The 19,129-nt window shown below is 43.0% G+C and overlaps 1 protein-coding gene across 5 annotated transcripts; it reads right to left on the minus strand.

Moving 5' to 3' along the window:
* Positions 1 to 827: 827 nt before the first annotated feature.
* Positions 828 to 15,626, minus strand: LOC134355033 (LIM domain transcription factor LMO4.2). Of its 5 annotated transcripts, none has more exons than XM_063064700.1 (5): positions 15,212 to 15,626; positions 13,843 to 14,123; positions 8,849 to 8,945; positions 8,224 to 8,379; positions 828 to 1,664 (listed from the first exon to the last, which is right to left on the minus strand). In XM_063064700.1, exons 2-5 carry the CDS (start codon positions 14,079 to 14,081, stop codon positions 1,656 to 1,658), a joined length of 501 nt encoding a protein of 166 aa, XP_062920770.1. In that variant the 5' UTR covers positions 14,082 to 14,123; positions 15,212 to 15,626; the 3' UTR covers positions 828 to 1,655. The 5 variants fall into 5 exon arrangements, with proteins under 5 accessions (XP_062920770.1, XP_062920766.1, XP_062920771.1 ...); XM_063064696.1 differs by having other exon boundaries at positions 15,053 to 15,624; XM_063064701.1 differs by lacking the exon at positions 15,212 to 15,626 and adding an exon at positions 14,350 to 14,999.
* Between the last annotated feature and the right edge of the window lie 3,503 nt (positions 15,627 to 19,129).

Below are 19,129 nucleotides of genomic sequence, written 5' to 3' on the forward strand. Positions count from 1 at the left end.
ACATCGAGTTACGTGCAAGAAGGCATCAAGATTTTAAGGCGACATTGATCACAAATGGTATATCTCACGCTCCTCTGAATCAAAATACTGTATTCAGCTCGTGATAGAGATCATAATTACGAAAATCAACAGCAGTTAAGTTTCACTAATTCAAAAGAATTGCTGTTTTTTGGGGACACTATAGTCAACAGTCATGCAAAGATCGCAGTAGCAAAAGGAAGATGCTGGGTTTTTTTCACTGGGTGTCCTAATAAGTTTTCCGGTGTTGGTACAATACATCAAAAAAGGGGATAAAAAATACTTCCAGTCAACGCCAGTGCTCCTTTAATGGCTTTTGAAACTGTGGTTCAGAGTGGCCCTGATCTTGGGGAATGTTATGCTCTGGGGGAAAAAAACCTACATTAAGTTTGGGCCGTTGCATTTAATTGATGGATTGCATGCCCATGCACAGCATCAAAACTGACATGGATTACTCCAACGTTCAGCCTCTTCCAAAGGAAGTTCATTAACCCTTCTTAGTTTTAAAAACCCAGTGCTAAGTACTTACAAACATATCTGAAATGATGCTGATTTATGGAGCAACTTTAGATCGAAAGCTCTCAGATCCATTACCAATTACCCATACAACCCTTGCCATCACCAGCAGATCAAAGGCATCTTTTTACTGTGCACATGTAGATTATCTGAACAGGAATGACATTTGTAATGTAACAGGCCTATAATCTAAAGTACATAAAGTGCATTTTATTTTGTTGCAAGCAATAGTCAGAACACATTAAAACTTTGAAACAAACTCATTTCTAATAAACAGTCTTATTTGGAGTTTATAGTACTTATCAAGAACACACAAAACTTATCTTCCACCATTTCAAGCTTTTTATTATTTAAATACACCATACTAGAGCAAATGTTTTTTTGTTTGAAAATATCACAAATAAAATTTCCATTCTTAAAGTCCTACATAAGAGACTGGAAAGCTGGGAATTCTTCTGCTGGGGGTGGGAAGGGGGTTAAGAGAGAAGCAACATTTGACAAATCACATACATGCATGCATACATGTCATTGTACAGAGAACCACTACAAGTGTTTATGATAGAGAACTACCACAAAGATCACTGGATTTTTCTTCTCCCATTGCTGCCTCTTTATTAATAATAGCAATAAACACATTGTCTTTACAACACTTAGAAATACAAAGAGCCGACACTTTTTTTTGCCAAGGATGTTTTAAAGAAAAATAGAATACAAGGGGGAGGGGAGGAACCCAAGGCCAGTGCCCTGCTAAATATTAATGTAGGTACGTAGCACGTCGCAAAACCTCCAATAATGATTTTAATTTGTCATTATCCCAGATGTCCTTCAATGGCCATTTGATTTTTACTTTCACAACCCCCCTCCCCACCCCCACACCCTCTGAACAGTTATTAGCCCCGGGTTCACAGAATCCTTAATCTGGTGTCCTCAAGTCACTTTGAATGCAGGAAGAGCTTGGTGAGAGCAAACTAGCGAGGGTATACAAGTGTGCAATGTCGTCGTGTACCTGGCATTGAAACCAGCCAAAAAATATGACTGTCTACTGGAACAAAGTGGGGTCCACTTGCGATGAGCCAGATTGAAAAGATGAAGGCACGCTTTCTGCACTGCTCCAAGCCACCTCAGCAAACCTGGAAAGGAAAGAAAGGGGGTGAGGGGGGTGGTTCAAGTCATGAAGAGCTGCTGGTGTGCATCACCCCACCTCTCACCATCTCCGGCCACATGAACAGAAGAGAGTCGGCCCCCCCCCCCATTTAATAAGATCACAGCTAATGCATAGAATGGCGTGGCACAGAAACTAGCCCTTCGGTCCACGATGCTTCTGCCCAGCATGGTGCCAAATTAATTTGATCCCTTCTACCTGCACATTTCAAAGAACATTTATTCTCAAAGATAGCATCTATCACCCTGTACTACCCTGAGATTCAGTTCCTTGCAGGCATCCACAGAAGGACAAAGAAAAAGATTCTAAGCACATTTATTATCAAAAGTATATATGCAGTATACAACCCTGAGATTCATCTTCCCCCAGACAGCCACGAAACAAAGAAGCACGATGGAACCCGTTCAAAAAACATCAAACACCCAATGCACCAAAAAGGAGCAAATCACACAAATGGCAAAAAAAATGAAAATCACAGAGTATAAACCATCAAACTACAAGTCACTGAAACAGTCTAGGACCGTTCGGTTTAGTTCAATTTAGTGCTGTGTCGTTCATTGAATTAATAAAATATCTACACACAAAGACTAACAAACTATGTGCAAAAGAAGATAAGCTATAGAAATAAAAATAAATTAATTAAAAGCTAGTTAGATAGGTTGATCATTAGGTCGGTAGCTACAGTACAGTGCAAAAGTCTTAGGCACCCTAGATTTTTTACATGGTTTCAGATGTTATGGCCTCCACAAGGCTGTCTGGGATTACCTGGAGAGACAGGAGCAAGTGAGACAGCCAAAGTATGCAGAAGAACTGTGACAAGTTCTCCAAGATGCTTGGAACAATGACCAGCCAATTTTCCTATAAAACTGCACAAAAGTGTAGGGATGGTCACACTGTCTACTGCTCTTTATAGTAATTTTTTTGAGATTTAGAAACATTTTATTTCATTATTTTTGAAAGCATCTTCACTTTATAGCCTTTTTTTACACGTGCCTAAGACTTTTGCACAGTACAGTAGGTAGGCAGCTAGGCTGGTAGGTAGAAAGACAGACAGATATGGATATTTAAGATATACAGTACTATGCAAAAGTCTTAGGCACATATACATATATATATATATATATATATATATATTGCTCGGGTGCCTAAGACTTTTACATGGTACTGTATTTGTCAATGTGGAGCCGAGAATGAATTTGTAAATTTGGTGGGAGCTAAGGATGTTAGGAATGGTTAGGGTGGAGCACCGCAGAAGGGGGGTAGGACAGGTGGCAGAGAAGGAGTGCCAAGGGCAGGGATGGCTCGGGTCCAGACACTCCCAGCCCTGTGACACCAGGCAAGATAATTTGATTCTAAACAATTGGCTTATTAATCATTATAGAATGTCTCTCTGGTGCTTCCCACTCCCTCCTCTCTTACTTCCCTTTTCGCAACCGTGATTCCCCCTCCCCACTCTCAATCTACAACGGCAACCCATATCAGAATCAGGTTTATCATCACTCACATGTGTCATTAAACTTGTTTTTTTTTGCAGCAGCAGTAGAGTGCAATACATAAAATTACTACACTACTATGCAAATATCTTAGGCACCCAAGCCATGTAAATCTGCCTGAGACTTTTGCACAGTACTCTAGTTAGGTTGGTTCGTAGGCAGAGATAGTTAGATAGATAGATTAGATAATACTCGGAACATGAGTTTAGAGCATGAACATGGTTTATATTCCTCCATTCCCTGTATTTTCATGTTTCTGTCTAAAAGCTTCTTGAATTTTTATGCAGCGTTTGCCACCAAAAGTTACAACAGAAATATGTGTTTCCCCTTTCTCTGTGCACCTGCAGCTGATATGTGCTTCAAGCATTTTTCCGCTTGTGTTTGTTTTTCTTCTACTTTCATCAGAGCCCGTTTGTTTGAGCCAGGGGCAACCAAGATGACCGATTTCACTCAACCAAAAGTGCCACTACTGAGTGAGCCGCATATCGAAGTAAACATCTCCATTACCTTAATCCCAGCTTTCAAATAGACTTTAGAAGTTGCAGCCAGAACACAACATTCAGGCTCCCGCAACGTTTATTCAGGGCAGCTTCTGACTAAATGGATTTAAATTCTGCATTACTTAAATCGTTCCATTTTGAAATCAGCTGATGTACGTCAAATAAAATGGAAAGCTTCCATCTACCCTCCCCGCTCAACCCAATGTCAGATAAAGGTGCCGACCAAAGAATAACTGCAAAATGGAGACCTTGATTTGATTTCCCGAGTAAACAGAGGGGGCCCCGAAACAGACTAGATTTAAAACATTGCCCTATCAATGAATTCACAGACTGCAACCACTTACAATGGAAAGGAGATAAAAGGCACAAATATTGCAAGCATTCTCTGAGAGGTTTGCCTCCACAATACTGTAATGGTTAACCAAATACATTCGAAAACAACACTGCCATAGTCATTGGAAGGGTAATTGCCTTCCGGCAAATATCCAAAGGGTTAACTAAATACAAAATTAATTTAAAAAGAGACAAGTCCTGCCTTGAGTTCTCATGGGTTAAAAACTTTTAACAGTTTAGTGCATTTTTCTTTTTTACCCTTTCATCAAGCCACTAAAAGCCCGAGGTGCATTAGTAATTTGCAACCCCCCACTCGCAGGCTAATTAAACTAGCTGAGGCATTGAGCTTTAATTCCCCTGAGTTTGACCACAGTGTGAGAAAGGTAATTTGTCTGTCTTGAACAAAGAGATTAGGGAGCAGCCTAGCGCCTATTTAATAAATGAACATCAAATGTCGGCCACTATCGACAGAGACAACACCAATTATGCCATTTTAATGGAAATGTTTTGCATTTTTCTTTAAACGTAAACTTGTCAGGCACATTTTTTGTCCTTGGCAATAGTCTGTCCATTTGAAAAAAAAATGGCCTGTCATTAACAAAAAAGTGCAGCTTGTAGGACTTCAAACAGTTTTAACATTAACAAGAGTATCTTTTCTTTTAAGTTAAACACTCCCATAGCATAAAAGGTTAAAATTGAGGGTAACGCACACAAAATGCTGGAGGAACTCAGCAGGTCCGACAGCATCCATGGAGAAAAATAAACAGTCGACGTTTGGAGCCGAGACCGTTCATCAGGAAAATTGAGGGTGTTGGGAAAACAAGTTCAACTGCAGGCTGCATTTGCCACAGAGCTGTTGATGCTTTGCTACTTAAAGAAAAATCCCATCTGTTTAACACTTGTTAAAATTCCACTCAATTAACCTTCCCAGCACTGTGGTGAAATGTACTGACCACTTTCATTATGTATGCATACTTCTACTGCCTGCACTGGATCATAGAAAACAGCAGGCCATTCTGCCCTTTGTGTCTATTCTGCCATTCAATAAAGTCAGCCTCGATCACTCAATACCCACATACCTTGATTCACTCAATACCCAATGTCTCATCAGCTGCAGCAGATACTGAGAGATCTGAAGACAGAAGGCAGGAGCGCAGAAAGATCCTAACACCTCAGTCTTCACCAAGACCACATCTACCTTGAACCAGAATCCTCAGTCAGGGACCAATTTTGCACGTAGTCTCATTCTCCTTCCAATTGCCACACAGCGCATACTTCTGTAGAGTATACGGAGTGAAAAAACACTTTCCTGAGACTGAAATGTATAAACACCTCCAACTGAAGCTCATTAGCAGAGAGAAGAGAGCACATCACATGCTTTTAATTCCGTACCGAGCACAGAACAATATTAGAACCAAGCCACACGCCTCTTAGCAATAAGAATGGGAACATCTGGGAAATTATAATGTAGGGGATTAAGTATACAGGGTTAAACCAATGGCTACCAAGTCATTGGAACTACAATGACACAGGTTACATCCACTTTCTGTCAGCATTTAATTGGGTTCAACCTTCAAACTTGGCCCCCATTTGGAGGAAATTAGATTTGGGCAATGTACACACATCTGCCCTTGACACTTTAGTGAGGGTGAAATGAAACAGAAGGGCCATTTGTACTTACATCCTTAGCCTCTAATGCTTTGTTTAAAAAGAGGTTTGGAGGGGTCGGTGGAAGTCCATGAAGGAGTTTTATATCCCTGCTTCCCTATCTCGCATATACTCCTGACCAAACTGTGTTCTTTACCTACCTGGAGTGATGGCTGGACCAAGATCATAGCTTAAGATTGCACTACAGGCTGTGGATGTCATAGTCTTAACGGACAAGAGGAAACTTTAGCAGATAATGTGGCACCTGAACCAGTGTGTGAAAAGAATACGAAGGGCTTGAATTATTGCAGAATATAAAATTATTCAATACCAATACAGATTGAATTGAGAATCAGGCAATAACAAAGGCTAGGTCATGGAGTGCTACTTTGTTATTAATTAGTAAGGGTGTCAAAAATTATGAGGAGGAGGCAGGAGAATGAGGTTGAGAAGGATAATAAATTCAGAGATGATAGAATGGTGGAGCAGACTTGATGGGCTGAATGGCCTAATTCTGCTCCTTGTCTTATGGTTATAACCTTACACTTAACTATCTACTTGCACCACACTTTCTCTCTATGACACCTTATTCTGCATTCTGTTATTTTTTAACCTTGCACTACCTCCACACACTGTCGTATTCAATTAATCCCCATGAACCATATACGTCAAGTTTTTCACTGTACTGTGATTACAAGTGACAATAATAAAGAAATTTACCTATTAGTATTAGGTTCACTGGGTGTAGGAACCGTATGGCAAGCTGATACGAAAGGGCGATAACGAGGACAAGGCAGGGCATGAAACAAAGAAATAATTGTGATACTCTGGTATGTAAAGTAGCATTAATGTTGCATAATGACTATTAATCCTGTGTAAAGGAAGTTCCCTTCCTTTAATCAAAGACAGACAATGTGCAACAAATGAATATTTTGCAATAGTTAATGAGGAATAATGGCTCCTCATGAATCTGAAAGATATTCAGATCAGAAAAGAATGTAAAATCAATAAAGGGCAAGATAACACAGCACTTTTTGTTACACTGAGTCTGTAATGTGCTCTTCTAGCTGTGTAAGCTTATGTTGGAGTCAACACAAGAAACTTTAAGAGAGGTAGGAACCATTAGCTACCTATCTCCCTGCCTTGCTGCAGGACCAGATAAAGCTGCAGAAGGTTGCAAACCGAGGAAGCTCCGTCATGGGCACTAGCCTCCTCACCATCGAGGATATCTGTAAAAGGACATGCCTCAAAAAGGTGGCATCCATCACTAAGGACCCAGCCACCCAGGATATGCCCTCATCTCATTGCTACTATTAGGGAGAAGGTACAGATCCTTCCCCTCTGCCATCAGATTTCTGAACGGACAATGAACACTACCTCACTATTCTTTGCTCTTTTTTTCACTTCTTACCTAATTTAAATATATGTATATACTGTAATTATAGTTTTATGTATTGCAATGTACTTCTGCCACAAACCAGTTTTACATTTGCCAATGATACTAACCAATTTTCTGATTCGAGCACCAACCCCTCTGCTTGCTCAGCTGAAAAATTCTTCAGCACATTATGCTTCCAATTGGACTGCTGAAGCATTGATGTGTGTCTTCAGGCTGCTGTACCTCTTCCCTGATAGTAGCAATGAGATGAGGGCATGTCTTCCTACCTAAGATCAGTGGACATCTATTCATGGTATCTCTGTATTGCTTTGAAAGCACATTGGAACAGTAGGTAAACTGGGATATTTGGCGATAGAGCATGCATGGACCAAACTTGTGTTGAATGTTTAAAAGCACATACACCAAACTATGTCAGGTTCAAACACATTCAACCCACCAGCAAGTGGTGGCTAAAAGTGATACAGGTTTGATTGGGAAAGCCAAGATGAACATTTATTTATTACTTTGAAAGAACATAAAATGTTCGGAAACAATAATAACCTAAGACAAATTGTTTCACCAAAATCCTGAAGACACACACTGAAGGTTTCAAGAACAACTTCTTCCCTTCCATCACCAGATTTATAAATGGACAATGAACTCAAGTACATGATTCACTATTCCTTTTTCTTTTCTTTGATCACTTTTTAAACCACTTATTTGATTTAATTATATATATATATCTTATTGTAATTTCTAGTTTTTTTATTATTATGTATTGCAATTTTTTACTGTCACAAAACAACAAATTTCATGACAAATGCCAGTGATATTAAACCTGATTCTGATTGTAATACAGCAAGAAAAAAGGAAATAAAATTGATACACAGTGTTGTTACTGTATCCTAGAGAACTATGCCAATGTTACTGAAAAGGCAGATCACACAACAAAACATGGATATCACTATGCCTTTTCAACAGCCTCAGTGTACAACCAAAACAGCAATCTTAATTCTATTCAGCACCAAGTTTGTTTCTGTTATTTGCCATCACCATAGCGCTCATTTCAATGTATTTCATGGCATGCCCAAGTTGCGCTCACAATAAATGCAAATGAAATTCAAAGCGGTGTAACAGAAGAGTACAGAATCGAAAGATGGGCCAGAAGCTGCTTACCTTCTGGTCAGATAGTAGAGGATTGCTCTGAAGCGGATTCAAGTGTCCATTGATAAGGGACGTGGGTCTGTCATGTTCACAGAATAAACTGCCGTTGATATAATGAAACCTGTCTCCGGGGACAAGACGATTTCGGCAGGTGGCACAGGTAAAGCACTGGAGACAGGAAAGTGACACCATTTTCAATGTCATTAGAGAGTCCAGAACCAGAGGTCATAAATATCAGTGACATGACTCATAAATTCAGGAGAACACTCTTTAGCCAATGAAAAGCTGGAATCTGAAATTTGTCAAGTAAAATAGCAAGGGTAATATAAATGCAATTAAATAAAACTAAAATTGAAGGAAAGTAATGCTGATTATTCCAGTAAAGTGAGGTGGGGTAGCATTAGGGTTAACTTATAGAAAATGGACATACGAATAAATCAGCTTAGTCAGATCATGTCTTCCCAGCAGTAATTAGAGCATTGCTGAATTCAATCTTAGCTACTCCTACCAACATACCATAGAACTGTTCAAAGCTCACCAAGGAAGCAGAGATTACAACAGCAGTACTGTGCACTGACAGGGAGATTTGCCTTGCTAATTAGCTATGAAATGCCTTAACACCGACGGATACTATTACCTTGAGATGATAGACGTTGCCTTGTGCCCTCATGACCAGCTCACTGGCTGGGATCGATTGTCCGCACGCACTGCACGCTCCGCTATTCCCGAACAATCTAAAAAGGCAGAGGAGTTGCAGGAGTTACACTTTACACTTGGACTGTAACAATCAAAAGAAAGGGGTTCACTGAGAAAAGGAAAGAAATACTCCCACCGCTCCTTGTGTTTTGCATAGATTATCACTGGTGTATTTGAAAGAATGATAGGTTTTACAAAAAAAAGCTTTATTACCCTTACCCAGCCCTCACCCCCCCACCCTCCAAGTTCAGCTTCAAACATCTAGAACACTTGCAATCAAGTTAACTCGATAACAACGCTTGAACCAACTTAATGAGAGCATGATCACAAGGGAGAGAGCTTCTACAGACCAGGTTCAAGGTGTTTGAAATTGATAGGGTGCTGGTTTAGAGTAGGTGATGAATGTCACTGCGAAAACTACAGGGGGAGGAAGAACCTGTTTCAGAAGGACGCCTGCAGATTTAAAATAACCATCTATCTGGGAGAACATACAGGCAAATAATCATAAACACAAGAGGTACTACCGATGCTGGAAACCTAGAGCAATACACACCAAGAACTGGAGGAACTCAGCAGGTCAGGCAGCATAAACCTACGGAAACAAATTGTCAACCTTTCTGCAAGGCCTTTAGGTGAAAGGTGGGCTGTTCATTCCCATCCATTGACGGATCTGCTGAGCTCCTCAGTACACAGTGTGTAATAAAGACAGATAAGTTATTTTTGACTCCAACTACAGCCTTGGCCACTCTAAAAACAAAGGTTTGGATAAAAACAGGCTGGGCTGAATTAGTTTCTATTGGATATCATCCTAGCCAAGACCAGGAGATTGTGCCCTGATAGAGCAACCTCCCAAATCACAGCGAGTATAATCATCGTTTCCTCTCCCCACCCCCACCCCACACCCGCTTAGTGAGAGGTGTGCTGGCGCTATCAATTGGCGGCTAACTAACTCCCTTAGGCTTCATACCAGCAGTCTCTCTTCCTTCGCCGCCTCACTATAAAAAATATTTGTTCATCTGATCCCATCCCCAATGCGGATGACTTCCCCGCCAGTTGCCAGCACCTGAATTTGGCCAGCAGGGTAGAGAATGCGCCCGCCTTTCGTCGCCACCCTTCCCCCCTCCCCCGCGATACTGTAGAGCGGTGAGCTGCAGGGAAAGCATCGGGGAGGGGAGTCGGGCGGGGAACGGAGAGGCCCAAGCATGAAAATACTATTACTCCAGTTACGACGGCCACCACCAACACTCCCCCGACTTCGCGCCAGATGTATGCCTGTGAATGCGCCATTCATAGCTGTCAGGAGCCGAGCGTGCAGGAGACGCCTCGTCCTGTCGAACGTATTACTTCGCTGTCGCCACGTTATTGAAAATAGCCTCTTAAGTTGTTATTAAAAGTATCGACGGGTGACACATTGCAGTAAAGCTGCCCGCTTAAGATAGCTTTTAATAAGGAGACCGAGAAACAAATTTTACACCGGCATCGATTGCCAGAGTTCAATCAAAACTCCATCTCAAAACTAATTAGTTTAGATACACGACATATCGACACGTTTGCTGCTGAATTACAATGGCCTCTGCGCGAAGGAGGCCTAGGCGCCACGCACTAACTCCTTGGGAGTATGCGGCTCTGGGCAGTCTAAAAGGGGTTCTCGGCACGGCGGGGGTAATAAATCACAATCAGAGGGTACAGTTTGCGAACGTGACCTCCGCCCACTCACTGGCATCGACCCGTATGAATAGTGTAACAGTTGTACAGCAGCGCTACAAGACGTTGCAAAGTCTTCTAGTTCTTTGCCGTTCTCTGCCGAAGCTTCCGTCACCGCGGTTAAACATGGAACACCTTTAATCTTTTCTTTTAATCTTCTCTAATGATCGTTGCAATACCTCTCCTCCGCATCCCAACGAGAGAAACTGAAAATGGTTGTCACAAGCCAGAGTGCACTGAGAACATACTGCAGGATAAGCTGTTCGGAATCAGGCCTATTTTGTTTCACGTGTAATATCTAGATATAATCGTAAATATCAAATATTTGGTCCAAACTTCCTCCCTCGGATTAAGGCGGCGGGGGGGGGGGGCCAAGAGGTTGCTTTGAGGCAATAGGAAGTAACGGTGCGCAGGCTGACAGATGGGAAGCGGGTTCGCGCTGAAGACAATTCAGGGTCAAATGTGTAACATTATACGAAAACTTTACACTCCGGGCGCTGCGTGACTCGAATGTAAATAGACAGAAAGAGGAGATTCCTCAAGTTCATTTGGCGCTCTTTGATGGAACTTCAAGGACCTGCGGTGCTCAATTAAGTGTCTATCTGTCCGACTTGGGACCTGGTGAAACGGCTTCTACTTACATCTGGTAGCGAGGGGAAACACTACCCCCAGCGCCGACTAATTAATACAGGGGGGAGTTTAATCTTCCCTTCAGACTGTGACGACAGAAAATTGGTTTCAATTTTCTTCTGGGGCTCCGAGTCGAAGAGGTCGTTAATATTTCAACAATCCAGCAAGCCGATCAATCACAGTATCAAACCGGAGCCCCAAATGAGATGGAACTCTTCAAGCGTTTTAATAGAGGCGGAATATATTGATACATAAAATGGTGCTTTTGCATAATTGCGAAAAAATAGCGCATTGGAGGAAAGGCTGGGGGCGGAAAGGACGGGAAGACAGCTGGAAGGAAAATACAGGTAATGCAAATATAGGCGCGGGAGAGGGAGATAGAAAATGGTAAAATACATATAAAGCAGAGTAGATGGTCTTTTCCCAAGCGAATTGGGGACTTTGAATCAATTGTGATGACAAATCAAGATAAACGTCCCCCTAAATTACATGCGATGCGATTTAATTAATTTGAAATACTGGGGGCTTTTCCAAACTACCACCCCGCCCCCCGCAACTCCTGCAATCAGGTTTATGGAGTGGACAGACTTCAGAAGTGTTGAGTAACCAAATCTTACATTTACCTTGCAGTCCTGAATGGGAAGGGACGGAGAGGAGAGAGAGAGAAATACCACCTATTGAATTTCCGTGTCTAGGATTTACAGCAGAGAGGACGGGCGACAGGCGAGCTGGTAATAGTCTTACTTTCAAAAGCTAATTTTCTTAATTAAATATTTTTGTTTGTTGATGGCGGCTGTCTTCATATTAGACATGCCAGTCACCTTCTGCTGTCCACCTTACAAACCGAGTCCCTTCACGCGTCCTTAGGTATTTAAAACTGAAAAACGATGGTGCTTTTGTATGTATAGGGGGTGGGGAGCTTGCACTATTTAACCATTTTACAAATCATGCATATTTACATGAATTTGGTTTATCTCGGGATATCTAAAGCCCGAGGGGTCGAGCGGGCTTCTCCTCTCGCACGAAGGCGCTTCCTTTTTTTAAAAAAATAATGTACCTCAAACCCCCTTTTCCTCCCAGGCAACACCCATCAAGAAGTACTGAGTTATCCGAAGCGCCACCGCAGATGAGCCACTTATCTTCACTGGGAAAACAAGCATTTAATGCAACTTTAAATGGTTACCTATCATAGAACTGCTGCACCCCCCCCCCCCCAACGCACACACACACCGGCGTTGGGCCTCTTGATGAGGTGTCTGACAAGCTTGCTGCTACTAAATTTCACAGCGGCAAAGTTTAATGCAAACTCCCCTGGGTTTTCGCACGTCTTTAATTCAGGTCACTGAAACTAAACTTGTCCACTTAAATCCTAAACCACACAATCTTCCTAACCCCGCCATCAAATCACGACACCTTCAGGGATTAAGCGTTTAATTTCTGAAAGTTTTGGCATGTGACCTGTCCTCTTCCATTTAGGTGATTGGAAGGAGTATCACGTGGTAGGAAGGTTTCCGAATTCAAACCCAAACTCTCTCATCGCGTCCTTTTCTCCTTTTAATAAGACTCTTTTCCCCCCATGGCCCCCGGCGAAGATTCAGTGAAAGCCAATGTTGTCTAGAACCCTTTATAAACAGTTGCACGGGAGTTTTTAAAAAGCATTATGAAATTCTTAATCTTCTTTAAATTTACCTTCCAGCACACCAGAAATAAATAAAAAAGACATTATGATATTGCGAATATCAAGCACTCATGTACGTGACAATAAACGTCAGTTTTTTTTAAAACTCCGCTCCTAAAATAGTTTCATTCCCTAAAACTATAAGGGATGCAGACCCAGCTGACAATTTTAAAAGCCAGCTATTTACTTAACCTTGCTTCTAACATCATTCTGTCTTTTATTATCATGTTTGCATTTTATCCCATTGTAAAGCACTTGGAACTGCATCATTTGTATGAAAAGTGCTCTATAAATAAGTTATTATTAAACAGAAGCCGAATCGGGCATAGAGATTACAGTTCGGTTCTCAATACCACAACCCTCTTAGTAAAAAGAATTCTACTCTATTGTAAAGATAACAAGCAGAATTCAATATTTTTTAAGATCGAAAGCAAGAGCAGAATTCAAGTGAGACATTTTAGGCCCCGGCAGTGTTTACCTTTCTGAATCAATTACTATTCCAGCGATTGGAGGGTGGAGAGCATGAAAGATTGATTGACCTATTTTTAATAAGATTCCACTTAATAAGATGGAATGATTTTTACACTGCAACTCTCCTTTAGTGGTAGCTAGGAATCTGAAAAGCAGACTCTCCTTAGAAAATTCCCCACCAATCTCCCGTTCCGGCGTTTTAAAAGGGGAGAGTCTTGACTGGCTTTCAAACACAGCTGAGAGTTGACTTGTTAGATAAGAAAGCGGGGAAAGGTGGGAGCTTGAGGAAAGGAGAGGTTTTCAGGAGAGGGGGTTGTAGTACGAGGGAGGCCTGGGTCTAAAAAGCAAGTGTCCAAATATAAGCCTGAAATTGCTCCACCGTCCCCTTAGAAAACAAGCCCGGCCCCGTAGAGTATAAAGTTGGAGGAACCGGAGAAACGGGGAGTGTTTACCTGATGTAGTCGTTCCTACACAGTATCATTCCACTCTTCGTATAGCAAGAAGTGCCGATCTCTCCGAGCTGAGCGTGGCAGCAGGAACACTTGAGACAGCGGCTGTGCCAGTAACTATCCATTGTGTACAGGAGGAACCGGTCGGCGATTTTGCCCCCGCAGCCGGCGCACGTTTTCCAAGCGAGGCCCGCGCGGTTCACGCCGGCTGTGGGCGTCTGTGAGTTCCCGTTGTTCACCATTATATGCTTATGTGTTTTTTTCAATTGCAAATCCGATCGAATCTACATTCAGGAGAGGAAGAAAGAGACAGAAAGAAAAAAGACGAAAATAAAAATATTTCATTTAAGGTCGGTGTATTATTCTGCCGACGGTCGGTTGAAGATAGGAATGAAATCTCAGATCAGGCCCAAGCCGGCAGTGGCGTTACAGTCACCCCCCCCCAACACACACACACACATACACACGTACACACACACACCTCAATTAAGTGGCTTGTTAACCTGTTACCCAAAGACTGTGTTTATGCTGGTCTAATCTGTCCTTGATCAGTAATCTCAATACTGCTGTGGCTTCCTTCGTGTCATTTCAAGATGAATGCGCCTCTCCATGAAGGCAAGGGGAGGGGGGAGGAGAGAGGGGGAGCTGTTAGCTGCCCTGCACATGTGCCTGATGTGCGATCGTTTCAGGCTTCCCTTGTTATTTTTTTTCTCCCTTAAATAAACCACGCCAGTCTCAATGCGGGGCTGCGGCGACCGCAAGAGAGGAAATTGAGAAAGTCAAAAACAATCCGGCGGCAAAATATCTCGGGGAACCCTATCGCCAACCCCAACCTCCAGCAGATTAAATCTTCAAAACAAACCGAATCGCAAAGAAACCGGCAGCCCCTCCAGAAAATAAACCGCTATACGTAGGATCTAGGGCCTCGACAAGTTTTCCTCCTAAGTAGGGGGGGGGACTCTGCTTTATTTTTTTAAGAAAAGCTTTTTAACTTAACTGCATTCGGGCGAATGCTTGGTTCGGCCGGGGCTCCAAGAGACGGAGAGCTGCAGCCAACTAAACCAGTCATACAAAGTAGGCTGGAAAACGGCAGTTACAGACGAGCCGCCGGGGACAAGGCACCGTGCGTGCGCTACCCGCCGCAGCCAAACCAAATCCGAACGCCTCCCTTTCTATCCCCAGATTAATCGCCTCCACGCGACCACAGTCTTACCTGCTCTCCGCTTGGTCGGTAGTGTGTGTGTATGTGCGTGCGTATATGTGGATTGCTTTTTTTAAAAAAAAAACGATTGCTTATCAGATATTTGCGACGATTTTGAAAGACACGTCTAGAATTCAGTTGCAAATGAAGGAATCCAATCGCCAGTCTTACACAGCGCAGTCCCACAACAGATCGGCCTTATGGTATTTTAATCGCTCGCTGTCTGGAAATATCATGAAAGCTCTTTATGTGCGCTCTCTGTCTCGTGTCCGCTGCCGACGGCACAAGGTAAACCGAAGTTCTCGCTTTCAGATGTCCGGCTGCTAACTTCTGTGTGCATGCAGGGCGGCGGGTTACTCCAGGAGCCTCTCCTTTCGGGTGGATCGGTGGGAGAAGGGTTGTTGCAACAACGACGGCCAAGTGGAGGCTGGTGGTGGAGGACGGGGCTTCGTCCTTCTGGCGAGGGAGCGAGGGGAGTTTACGCTCTCTCTCGCACGCACACACGGCGCGGCCGATCTGCTCTGCCGCTGCAGCTACCTACATGTGTTAGTGACAGCGGCGGATCCAGCTACACACACACACACACAAACACACACATACACACACACCCGGAGCAGCACGTCAGCCTGGGCCGCCCAACCAACACCGCACGATTCAGGCGGAATAACAGAACCAACCAATCACTAGCAGCAAAGAAAAGCAGGGCAAGATCACACAGTCCTGTGTGACTGTAAACCGCAATCTCCCCGAACGCAAAAAAAAGCGTGAACGCACGCACAGAACACGTATGTGCTCTGTCTGTGTACTTCACAGAGGTATAACATCGGGTTATTTACTTAGTAATTTATTCAATACTTGTTTTTCTCTGCTGGTCGTGCGGGTTAATTAAATTCTTGATTTGATGACTGTTTTAGATAGTTTTATTTTAGAGAGAGAGTAAATATGCAGTCCAAATTGCGTATGTGAATGTATTCTGCGAACGAACCGAAACATCTGTTTTGAACCTGTACATCCCGGGTTTCAAGCATTTAGATCGGTATGGAAAGTGCAGTGACCAGTCAGGAGTTCTGGGTTAATGAGGGACATAGCCAGCCGAAAAAAGAAAGAAAATGAGTAAACCCAGTTACGCATGAAAGCGAAATATGATTTTTTTTAAGTGGACATCATTACCCAATTGGTGAATCATTTACACATGAGTAGTTAATCGTTGGAATAGTTTCGTAATCCAGAAGTTTTTAATAAAATAGAGCAATAAATCAAATGGCTTTTTTTTAATAAAAGGAGGTTGGTGTTCTTTTTGGATCCTTTGACTTTTTTTTAGAAAAGTCATACTCCGCTCTCGCAGCTGACTTATTTTCCTGAGTCGGACGATTTTTGGCTCTGGTCCCACTCGCAGAGTTTTGAGGGCATAATCCCGATCGTTTCCAGTGCAGTGCCGACGGAATGCTGCACCGTTGACAAGCGAAAACTTAAATCGTGCTCCGTTTGCCTGCCCATTGGGAACATACCAATGACACAACCTTGAAGAAGATCTGGGCTGTTCGCTCTGGTGTTTTGATCAGTATTTATCCAGCGATCAATGACATGCAAACAGATAATCAAGTCATAAAGATAGGAGATTCTGCAGATGTTGGAAATCCAGAATAACACACACACACACACGGCAGGTCAGGCAGCATTTGTGGAGAGCAATAAACATTTCGGCTCGGGACCCTTCAATCCGGTCTTTGTTTCATTTCGGGTTGTGGGAGCTTCTTGTGTGGGGATTGTCGCCACGCTCCCTCCCGTTGACTATGTTCGTCAAAAGTGCTCCGTGTTTTTTTTTTGCGAAACTCGGACTGGAATAATGGTTCGTGGCAGAAGCTAAGATCGGCAGGTGCACGGGTGTACCACCGCCCGCAGGTTGCGCTCCATGTCACACGCCATCGGACTTGGAATTACTGTGTATCGCCGCTCCTTCGTTGAAGCGGCGTCTAAACCCTACGGTCTCCTTCCGCACTTGGAATTCAGCGGTTCAAGAAGATACTTTTCAAATCATAAATGTTATATTTTTATTCTATTTAGATATTCAGCAGGTAACAGATCCTTCCGGCCCTACGAACTCCTGCAATCCAATTCCGCCCATGAGACTAATTAACCTATTAACTCGTAGGGCCTTAGAATGTGGGAGGAAACCGGGACACCCCGAGGAAATACGTTTGGTCACAGGGAGAACGTGCAGACTCCTTACAGACAACTGCGGGAATTGACCCCGAATCGCTGTCATTGTATTCACGCTACCGTGCTGACCCAACACTGATGGTATACAGTACTGTTTTGTTTTAAGTTACACGTTTACTCTCCTGCACGTTATTTGGACTTTCTTCAGCTTCTGACAGTTACTTGGTTAATATTTGAAACCGTGTGGGATTTCCCAGACTGCTCAACCGGTAAAGGGTTTGGGGATTCAATTACCAACCGGGCCAGCTGCCATCTTGAATCTATGCTGAATTATCACTGTAAAAGAGACAGTTGTGCACTGTTGTGCAGTGAAATCAGCCAAGATTTCCTCTCCTGCTCACCTGGTGCGGCTGGATATTGGGAAAAAGTTAAATGAATACAACGGTAGAAACTTCAGCCCAGTATGAACACGTGAAGGACTACAATCTGTACAAATCAAATCCCATTTTCCAGCACTCAGCCTCGGGCCCTAAAATCTGGTTCGGCTCCCTGTGTTCAGAAGGCAAGCAGCAAGCTGAGGTAAACCTTTAGACAAAGTCTGGGCTGACAGCCTAGTTCAGTGTCACTGTCCTGGTAAAGTCTTGACCTGAAACCTCGACTGGTTACAGTATTCCCCTCCATTGATGCTTCCCGACCTGCTGAGTTCCTCCAGCATTTCGTATGTGCTGCTCTGTGTTACACCGTACAAAATTTTAAAAGGAGAATTCGGGGAAACCTGCTGCCAAGCAATCTCCCAGAATCTCTGTGTTTCGCTTTGCTTTGACTTGCAGATAGAGTTGATTTTGCTTCACGCCGTGTTGTTGCTGAGAGTTACGGCGGGGATCGGTTATTGGTGTGGGGGAGGGGGTCAACATCCCGACTGCAAACCAGTTACTACAGCAGAAAGGGGACAACATATTAATATTAGAAACAGATCACTGTCACAACTTTTGCACTTTGCCAGGGAACCGTTCGTTATGATATAATACACGTAATACTAAAACGTGTATAAATGCATATGGCAAATAAAGTTCACCCTTGATACTTGAGATCTATTAAAGAGCAAAGTTAAATCCAGAAGAAAAAGTAAGCCCCACACCAAAGATCAAAGTAAGTTTATTATCGATGTGTGCTATATAGAACCTTGAGGTTCATTGGAAGGCACCCACAGGAAAATGATAGAATCTATGAAAAACCTCACATAACCAAGACCGGTAAGCATCCAATGTGCAAAAGAGGACAAATTATGCAAATAATAAAACAGCAAACACATTATCCTGAGAACATGGGCTGCAGAGTTCCTAAAGTGAGTCCACAGACTGTACCAGTTTATCTGATTTAGTGTTGCCGGCGTGATTCTCCTCTCTGCCTGCAGAACGCTTTCAGCATCCCTTTCCCAGCGGCTTGCTGGTTAAAAGCACCACCTGGTGGAAGACCAAGCAATGTAGATCAATTGATTCATTGTCTGGCCTTCCATGCTTACATTCCCACCTGCATCGTGAATATTGGACTAGAGCGAACTGAATTTTCACGCTAACAGAAGGTGTGCCTGTTTGTTGTAAAAATGGGCGTGAAGGGCAGCCTAGGAACTCTATGGTGAGACGCAGTTGTGGTTCAGGCCGCAAATTCTTTGACATAGTTGCACATCCTGAGGGCTGAAGCAATTCACTCAGAACTCGGCTATTAATATTCAAACCTGAACGGAAACCTTTAGTCAATCTGCGTCTTTTCTGCCATGTGAAAGCAGTATTCATCATCAAGGACCCCCACCATCCAGACCATGCTCCCTCCTCACTACTACCATTGGGATGGAGGTACAGGAGTCTCACACCACCACTTTCATGAACAGTTATCACACTACAACTATCAGGCTCCTGAAACCAGTGTGGA

The sequence above is a fragment of the Mobula hypostoma genome, chromosome 12 (genome assembly GCF_963921235.1).
Source record: "Mobula hypostoma chromosome 12, sMobHyp1.1, whole genome shotgun sequence".
NCBI classification, from domain to species: domain Eukaryota; kingdom Metazoa; phylum Chordata; class Chondrichthyes; order Myliobatiformes; family Myliobatidae; genus Mobula; species Mobula hypostoma.

What these genes read in the sequence shown, in the direction of transcription:
- LOC134355033 (XM_063064700.1), bottom strand. Translation starts at nt 14,081, where the DNA reads ATGGTGAACAACGGGAACTCACAGACGCCCACAGCCGGCGTGAACCGC. An exon ending in TGTAGGAACGACTACATCAG is followed by an intron (nt 8,946 to 13,842) that starts GTAAACACTCCC and finishes CTGCCTTTTTAG; the next exon opens with ATTGTTCGGGAATAGCGGAG. An exon ending in GCAACGTCTATCATCTCAAG is followed by an intron (nt 8,380 to 8,848) that starts GTAATAGTATCC and finishes TCCTGTCTCCAG; the next exon opens with TGCTTTACCTGTGCCACCTG.